Source organism: Notamacropus eugenii, chromosome 3, assembly GCF_028372415.1.
Source record: "Notamacropus eugenii isolate mMacEug1 chromosome 3, mMacEug1.pri_v2, whole genome shotgun sequence".
In the NCBI taxonomy this organism is placed as follows: Eukaryota; Metazoa; Chordata; class Mammalia; order Diprotodontia; family Macropodidae; genus Notamacropus; species Notamacropus eugenii.
The window spans coordinates 401,605,943-401,615,861 of NC_092874.1; the positions used below are offsets into that span (position 1 = coordinate 401,605,943).

Genomic DNA, 9,919 nt, shown 5'->3' on the forward strand with positions numbered 1-9,919 from the left:
AAAGATGATTTAATTGAACAGCTCAGAGCAGAGACTCTTCTCCAGAAAACAATATTTAGAGGTGACTCCCTCCATCTGTGTTTTCTAGTTCAATACTTTTTTCTCTTTACTGTCAGAGCGTAGATTATGTAACAAGTCACTAAACCTCCTTGATCTAGTTTCCATGGCTGTCAGTCTGTGCAGTCATTGGCACCAGGTGATGATTTAAAGCTGAAGTTCTTGAATGAAAGATCCCTTTGCAAACATAAGTAAAATCAGATGTTATCAGAATTCAGTTAAACTGGACAAATTGAAGAGAGTGTTGAGAAGAGCCATTTAATTTCCTACTTTGAATGAGAACTACAGGAACCACTGGCTCTAAGATACCAGGCAAATGGCAGACTCTTATCAGATAAGAACAATTACTCATAAGGTCTACAAATCATTTCCCTCACAACAGTTTTGTGAACTGGGCGGTTGTTAACGCCATTTTACAGATGTGGAAACTAAACGCCGAGTTCCCACAGAAGATGTCTGGGTCATACAGCTAATAATGACTAGGTCTCAAATTCCAGTCTTCTGAGATGCAGAGTTCTTTCTATTGCATCATATGACCTCAAGAATGTTCTGCATTGCTGAATTTACTTGGGAACCTTCCATATCTGATCTCTTAGAGTTAGACTGAAAGTTAGGGTCATTATAATAGAAAAAGTAATTTCTTTTGTCTTGTATAAGATCTAAAAAAGTAAACAGGAAATTTTTATTTGCACTAATTTCAGATCCATTTCATTGACTGTAAATTCAACCAATATTTATTAACTACTATTTACAAGCACTCTGCTAGATTTAGGAATTATTTTAGCAAAAAATTTAAGAGATACTACCTTCCCCAAGAAAAGAAGGAAGAGGAGGAGGGGAAGGAGAGAAAGGAGAAGGAGAAGAAGAAGAAGAAGAAGAAGAAGAAGAAGAAGAAGAAGAAGAAGAAGAAGAAGAAGAAGAAGAAGAAGAAGAAGAAGAAGAAGAAGAAGAAAGAGGAGGAGGAGAAAGAAGAAAAAAAGAAGGAGAAGGGGGAGAAAAAGAAGGAGGAGGAGAAGAAGGAGAAGAGCTTTTTCAAAGAATGCTGAAGAAGGCAGGAGAAGATGGGATCAAGAGTATGGGCAGAGGAGTTGGACTTGGTGAGGGGGAGGATCACCTCTTTATCAGACACTTGAGAAAAGGAGCAAATAGTTGGGAGAGGGACATGAAATCAAAGATCGTGACATGAGGAAGAAGGGAGAGGAGAAAATTCTTAGTAAATAAGTGCAATTAAACTTTAGACTCCACTACTATCAGAATTTATTATAATTAGACAGAGACTGGGTTAAAGTTTGCACTTACATGGTCTAGAAGGGAAGAAATATTTTCTAAGCACACAAAAATGTAATGTTTAACTTCCTTAAACTTTACTTTTAAATACTCCATTTACAAATACTTGATATACTAATTATAAAGTATTCTTATCTTCCTCTTTCAGCTGTTTCTTTGAGGAATGCTAGTAAACAATACTTTATTTGTCTAATTGGGTCATTGGAGTTGAAAATAATAAAATTAATAATAAAATGCTTTTTCTTTTTTAAATTTATTTTTAGATTATAAAGTTCATTTCCACAAAATTTTGAATTCCAATTTTTCTCTCCATCTCTCCCCTCCTCCCACCCCATAACACCTTACATTACCCCTTTCCTCAATGTGCCCTCCCTTCTATCACACCCCGCCCTTCCCTTATCCACATCTTCTCTCATTTTTTGTAGGACAAGATAGATTTCTATACCCCATTACCTGTATTTCTTATTTCCCAGTTATAAGCAGTAACAATTCTCAACATTCAGTTCTAATACCTTAAAATCCAACTTCTCTCCCTCCCTCCCTCCCCACCCATCCCCACTGAGAAGGCAAGCAATTCAATACAGGCTATATATGTGTAGGTTTGCAAGAGACTTTCATAATAGTCATGTTGTGTAAGACTAACTAAATTTCCCTCCATCCTATCCTGCCCCCCATTTATTCTATTCTCTCATTTGACCTTGTTCCTTCCCAAAAGTATTTACTTCTAGTTATTCCTTTCTCCCATTTGCCCTCCTTTCTATCATTCCCCTCACCCCACTTGTCTTCTTCTTCCCTGCTTTCCTGTAGTGTAAGATAGATTTTTATACCAAATTTAGTGAGCATGTTAATCCCTCCTTAAGCCATATGTGAGAGGAGTAAGTTTCACTTTTTCCCTCTCACCTCCTCCCTTTTCTCCCTCCATTGAAAAAGATTTTTCTTATCTCTTTTATGAGTGATAATTTACCCCATTTCATTTCTCCCTTTCTCCTCCCAATATATTCCTCTCTCATCCCTTAATTTTATTTTTTTTATAGATATCATCCCTTCTGATTCAACTCAACCTGTGCTCTGTGTGTGTGTGTGTGCGCGCGCGTGCATATAATCCCTCCACCTACCCAAATACTGAGAAAAGTCTCAAGAGTTACAAATATTACCATGTAGGAATGTAAACAGTTCAGCTTTAGTAAGTCCCTTGTGATTTCTCTTTCCTGTTTATCTCTTTGTGCTTCTCTTGATTCTTGTGTTTGAAAGTCAAATTTTCTCTTCAGTTCTGGTCTTTTCATCAAGAATGCTTGAAAGTCCTCTATATCTTTGAGTGACCATTTTTTCCCTAGCAGTATTATACTCAGTTTTGCTGGGAAGGTGATTCTTGGTTTTTATTCCAGTTCATTTGACTTCTGAAATATCCTATTCTAAGCTCTTTGATCCCTTGACCTTCATTCCTGTAACCCACTCAATGCTGGAACTTTTTATTTTACACTGATCCAGGTCTATGCCCTTTCTCAAACCTTACTTGACAGCTAATGATTAAATAGTTTGGCTTTAAAAGGGCTTTTCTGTACCACAGAAGGAGTTAGAAGCCAGCAAAGTAAGTGTTTAGAATAGGATGAAAAACTTATTGACATTGAACTTGAAAGCAAGATTTGTAGGAGACTATTAGAGGTAATCCTCCTGCAACTAATCAATTAATTATATAAAAGTAACTATTGAACTATATAACCCATAGAATAATAATTCCTTTATAAGACTATTTTACAGTTTACAAAGACTTTCTGTACAATAGCCCTATGAGATAGTTAATGCAAGTATTATTTCTGTTTAATAGATGGGAAAACTGAGACACAGAGGTTTGTTTTTGGTTTTTAAATGAGTTGCCCAAGGTCTCACAGCTAGTTAAGGGCAAAAGCAATACTTGACCTAGAGTTTTCTGACATTAAATGCTTCTTTTGTTTTTCTTTTTTCTTTTCCCTTCACAATACCATGCAATAAGATTGTTATTAGTCCAAGGCAGAGAACTTTATTATTTACAAATATATGCTTTACCTTGCAGGATCTCAGTGGGACAGTGTGCTGCCATGTGGTGATCAGAAAACCTTCAACTCATTAGAAACTTTTGACGCAGAAATGACTGTACAGGTAAGTCTACCTACATTTCATTTTTATCACAAACTACAGAAGCATGTCAATTTTCCAAGGGTAAACTGCTACCTATTCCTAGGAAAAACCTGTTGTCTGACATCTGGGGTGTTCCTTTTGTACACAAGCAAAGGGTTGATGTGGCAGACTCATTGACCAGTAGTTTAGATGACTGACTTCCGGTGGGAGGATTTCCTTCCTAGATAATTACAGAACTTAGTGAAGGGAACAGATGTGGAATTTCCTTCAATTCGCGTACTGGGTTATGAAAATACTTTGAACCAGATTCTAAAACATGTATGTCAGGGGTAACTTGACATAAGGCATCATGGTGTATTTGAAAGTGTCTTGGACTGGGAATAAAGATCTAGGTTTGAATTACATGTGACTAGACAGATTATCTGACTTCTCCAAATCTATTTCCTCACTAGTGAAGATACTTGGACTGCTTACTGAATAGGATTGTTGTGAAGCAGACACTTTATAAACCAGTAATATCTCCCTCATTCAACTGTGAGCACCTTGAGAGCAGGGACAAGCATTTGTGCTTTTTTGTATACCCAGAGCTGAGCACAGTACCTGGCTCGTAGTAGGTACTTAATAAAAGTTATTGACTGTCTGACTATACACATATGTACTGTTATTATTAGCTTTGCTCCACCTTTATACATAGTATATTTCAGTAGTTTCAACCCACCACTGTGTAATATAGACACCCATTTGGAAGTCCAGCAAGCTGGAAGGTCTCGCCTCTATTGGTCATAGTGAAAGAACAAAAAAAAAACCAGCTTTGATCCAGACGCATAATTTCTACTGTTGCCTGGAACGAGCAGTCCACTCTAGCTAGCACTGCAATGACCAAAAGCTAATAAAATGGGTCATTCCGGAATCCAGATCTAATGAGCAGATGAATAAGCTTGTGTGAGATCATCATTGCTGAATCTGTTATACAAGTTGTCAGATGCATAAAAAGATCTTTTCAGGCTCTAAATCCTGTAACTATATGATCTAGAAAACTACTGATCAGCCTATTCCTGTATCACTGGCAAAGAGGAAAAGAATGGGATAGCATTCCATTTTATTCATTTAAAGTAGTTGTGTGTTTTTCTTTGAACAACAAAATTAATTCTACTTACATTTGAAACTAATTACATTAAAAATGAACTTCAACATACTACTACTACCACACTACTACTACTACCACCACTACTACTACCCCTACTATTACCACTACTACCACCACCACCACCATCACCACCACTACTACTACTACTACTACTACTACTACTACTACTACTACTACTACTACTACTACTAACTGGCATTTATATAGAGATTTAAGGTTTGCAAAGCACTTTACAAATATACCATGCTATCCTGTCAACAACCTTGGTATTGTGGATGACCATGTCCCTCTTCTAGTCAATGAACTCCAGTGCCTCTAGGATTAAATATAAAATCATCTGCTTGGTGCTTGAAAGCCTTCATGACCCAGCACCCCCTACACCTCCAATCTTGTTCTTACACCTTATTTTTTGATTCTTAATCTTCATTCCATCTCTGAACTTCTAGGTATACCCATGCCTGGAATGTTCTCCTTCCTCATCTCCTCTACTGGCTTCTCTGGCTTCCTTTAAGTCTCAATTAAAATCCTATTCTCTACCAGAAGCTTTTTTTCCCACATGCCTTCCCTCTGTTAATCATTTCCTATTTATTCTCTATATAGCTTGTTTGTACACATTTATTGTTGTCTCTCCCATTTGATTGTGAGTTCCTTGAGGGCAGGGACTGTGTTTTGCCTATTTTTGTATAGCCAGAACTTAGCAGAGTGCCTATGTTTGGTAATCGATCCTTATAGAGCACTAGACAGACCTGAGTTCAGTGTGGGAGCAGACACTTATAGCTCTGTGACCCTGGGCAAGTTATTTTACCCTGTTTGCCTCAGTTTCCTCATTTGTAAAATGAACTTGAGAAGGAACTAACAAACCACTCCAGTGTCTTTGGCAAGAAAATCCCAAATAGGGTCACAAAGAATTGGACTCTACTGAAACAACTGGAAAACAATGATAAACCCCCATTTCACAGATGAGGAAACTGAAGTTAAAGTGACTTAATCTGGGTCACTAAGCTAGTAAAGTCAGAGATTGAAGTTGAACTCAGGTTTTCCTGACTCGGGAGTCCAGAATTCTGTTCACTCTACCAGCCACAGCCTCCCTGTTTCTATTACTTTCTCCCTTTGTAATCTTTTGATCATTTTTGTTCTCTACGTATATCTATGTCATGCATATATTTCCTTCTAAAAAGACAGTGTCTGCATTTTGCATTCTCCTTTTTTCATGCCTTTAATGTAATTTTATTCTTCAGATCTGTCCTTCTAAAATTTTATTATATATTCTACTATACTGACGTGACACATTTTGTTCAGCTATCCCCCAAATGATGGATATTTAGGTTGTTTCCATATTCTCACCATTACAAATTATACTGCTATAAATACCTTTGTAAAAATAGTTCTTTTTTTCCCTTTTTTTATATCACTGCTAGGGTATATTCCCAGTGGTGGTATTAGTGGGTCAAAGGATGTGACATAACTCCTGTAAGTATTCTGCCAGGTTGCTCTTTGAAAAGATTCCCAATTTGCAGCATAGAAACATGCCTATTTCTCCTCTCAAAGCTCCCACAATTGATTTTTGTCATTCTTATCAGTTTTGTGGCAAAATAATAACTCAGAATTATTTTTTATTTTCATTTTAATTATCATGTTTTTCTTTGAAAACTATGGTAAATTACATTTTCTTGTAAGTTTTCTATACACATCCTTTAACCATTTAAACCAATGGAGACATGATGTTGTTATTGAATAGTTATGTACATTCTTTGTAATTTTTAGTTATCAGGCTTTATCTCATATCATTGTTGCAAATATTTTTATTTTTCTTTGCAGTTATGTTGTTTTTGTCAAATTTTTTACTTCTACATAATCAAGTCCCTCTATATTTTCCTCAAAAATTTCTTTTTTGTCTGTTCAACAGAGAAAAAGTTATCTTCCTTTTCCAAGCGGGATAAATATTTATTGCTACAGTACTTTCTTCTAGCATTTGTATGTTTATCTCTTTGATCTAGCCCAAATTTGTTATGTGATATAGTAGGAGATGAAGATCTGAATTTGCTTTTACCACGTTGCTATACAATTTCCAACATTTATTAAACAATTAATCCTTGCCCCATTATTCATTTTTCTTTAGATTTATATTAAAGTATACTTGAATCTATAAAAGGGATTTTTATTCTGTTGTTGGTCTTTTTTTTTTAACCCAGAAACAAATTATTTCAATGGTAATTGCTACATTAAAATCTAGTCATCTATTTTCATCCAGTTTTACGCCAGTGCCTCCTTGATATTCTTGCCCATTTGTTTTTTTCACATCAGTGTTTTTAGAGTTTTATCATGTACTATAACCCTATTCACATTTTAATTACATTTTCTATAAATTAATTTGGGAAGCATTGACATTTTTATTCTGTTGATCTGACCCACACATGAACACTGGCTATTCTTCCTTTACTTCTCCATAAAAGTTATGAAGTTCATGTGTGCCTAGGTAAATTAACGCAAAGTATGTAATATTTTCATTTTTTCAAATAGAATTTTAATCTAATTTTTCTTGATCTTTATCAATGATATATAAGAATACAAAAAAAATTGTAGATTTAATATGTATCCTGAAGCCTTGGTGAATTTATTTATTATTTCAAGTTTTTGCTGAGTCTCCCTGAGCTCAGTAAAACTCGTCTTTGGATGACATGTATACAGTCTATTACTAACTCTGTATATAAAGCTTTTTCTACCTGGTAGGACCTAGCCAACTTTGCATTCTTCTTCCAGACCTTTGAAAAGCCAAGGGCACTTCCATTCATTGCTCTCTGAGGTTCCATCCAACCATGAGACAGTCTCTAGAGGACTTTAGTGGAGATAAAGTACATTGGAAGAAATTTATCACTAGATGTTTGGGCAACCACAGCAATTCACAAAGACCATATGCTAAAGCATATTAGGGAAAGAATTCCTACCCACATGGATGAAATAAGATACTTGACACATTGAAGTAGGTGATAGTTTGTTGAGTCCCCCATATTTTTTGGTATACAATCATGTCAAGTTCATTCCAATCTAGATTAAAAAGAATTTTGATAAGTGCCAACTATGTGAAGGGCACTGTGCTAGGCAGGCACTGGAGTACAAGAACAAATAATTATATGCCATTCCTTTTTTTTTTCCCTTTAGGGACCTAGGATTAAAACCTAACCCTAGTGATCTAGATATTTCTTTTCTTAGTCATATAATTCATTTTCCCTTTAGCGCTTAAACAATAACATAACCAAATTAGTCCACACTTCTGACTAATTACAATATTAAAAGAATTCCTGTGTATAAAACATCTGAGGGTCAGCTTTGACAGGCAAAAAATAATGACACCTCCGATTCTCAGAAAGGACAACAGTTGTAATATTGGGATTTGTCATCAGTAACAGCTGTGCAGGAGGATCTGTGAGCAGAATTGACATTGCTAGCTTTGCTTTGTGATAAGAAGGCTGAATTGGCATTAGCAGCATAATAGGCATTTTTTTCTTAAAGCCAACATAATGCTGTCACAAGGGAAAACTAATAAAGGACAGATAGGCTCGTGTAGTGATTGGTCTGAAATAATCTCAGCTGTCATATGATTGCTATTATGGTTAGCAGAGCTTGAAAAGAAGTTGTAATGATGTGTTTGCATTTTATTGACTTATTGCAAAGACTAGAAACTCAGAAGCTGTGAATGAACAGGATGAGCTAAAAGGGATATCAGATAAACAGTTGAAGTTAATTCAAACTTGCTCGTTTGGAATTTTTGACAAATCAAAAAGGAAGAGTAGGGCTAAAAGTTACTCTGATATTATGTTTGAAGTTGACCAAACAAATAAGTAATGCAAACAAAATTTTAGAATAATGAGCATAAACTTTAAGTACTTTAGAAGGATGGCTATATGGTACAAGTGATACCTGCTCATAGGATCTTACACTAATACTGAAAGGGATCTCAGAAGCCATCTAGTTCAACTACCTCCTGTTTTACAGATGAGGAAACTGAAGTTTAAGAAGTGACTCTCCCAAGGTCAGTCAAGTAGTAAATGTTCTCAGAGGAGGGACTTGAACCCAGTTTCTCTAACTATAGTCTGTTTTCCTACCCCTTTCAACCAAGTCCAAGTTCATGAAACTATATTCTCCTCTTGGCTATATCTCCCTACCTTTTGCACGAGGATATCATGAGAGACTTTTTCAAATACCTTGATGAAATCTAGCTATCCAACCTTTATGGCAATCCCCTGACCTACCTGTCTAGTAACTGTCAAAAAGGAAAATGAAGTTGAACTGTCATGACCCATTCTTGATGAACCCATACTGGCTCTTAGCTATCATGCCTTCCCTTTACAAATGTTCACTAGATCAAATTCTAGAATTTTCCCCCCATCAGTCAAAATCAATGTTACATTTCTATAGTTTTCAAAATTTTTCTCTTTCTTTGAAAATCAGGATTATGTTTGCCTCTCTCCAATCCTATGGCAGTATTCCCATTCTCCATGACTTTTAAAGCATCATCAACAATAGATCAACAGTGGTGTGTAAGGTTAAATCACTTATTTCAGAAACAGGAAAGTATTTCAGTGAGGCCTGATGATGGGAATACATCAGCAGCACAAGTTAGTGCTCTCTTATCTCACTTAAATTAGGTTTCACCAGCCTTCTATTTTTGTTCTGTACTTCTCAGTGCAATGTAGTTTTCTTTATTTGATCTTACTTCTATCGTTAGCATTCCTTGTAAAGCCCAGTTCATTCCCTGCTTGAGTACTGACATTAATCTCCTAAAACCATGCAACTCTTAGATATTCCTCTTCAAATACCTGCCTTAACTTGTGTTGTCTATACTTGGAGTGGACGAGAATTGGATCAATGATTCTGTCGGTTTGGGCAATCACCAGATAGAGAACTCCCTCTCCCAATGCTCCCTTTGGCCCCTTTTCTGCAATTTCTGGGCTGAGAGAGTCGCTTACAGCAACTTCAGACATTCCCAAAATGGGCGATAGCATCCCGTGGGGGGCATTGGAACAATCTATGAGAAGATAAGAAAGTTTTTGAGAGTTTTTGAAAAACTGTTCTTACGTGTTTCATCTGTTGTGTAAGAGTTAAAGTAGTAGTGATTATGTTATTTTCCAAACAAATATACAAAATGCAAATTATAACTGACCTTTGGTTATACATATAACTTGGTTATATACATGATTACATATATATATATATACATATATATGTGTATGCTAAGCTGATAGGTCTTAACAAGCAAACATTAGCAGACTAGCATATTGTCAGGAATATGTGTGTATAACGACTTGTTTAAAA

At 35.9% G+C, this 9,919-nt stretch overlaps 1 protein-coding gene across 6 annotated transcripts in view; it reads left to right on the forward strand.

Annotated features, from left to right (window-relative positions):
* PALM2AKAP2 (PALM2 and AKAP2 fusion) overlaps window positions 1-9,919 on the forward strand; it is a 536,456-nt gene that overhangs the window by 366,139 nt on the left and 160,398 nt on the right. For all 6 annotated transcript variants that reach the window (XM_072650185.1, XM_072650184.1, XM_072650187.1 and 3 more), the window contains one exon: window positions 3,395-3,480. In XM_072650185.1, the coding sequence (XP_072506286.1) occupies window positions 3,395-3,480 (86 nt within the window). The remainder of the gene's footprint in view (window positions 1-3,394; window positions 3,481-9,919) is intronic.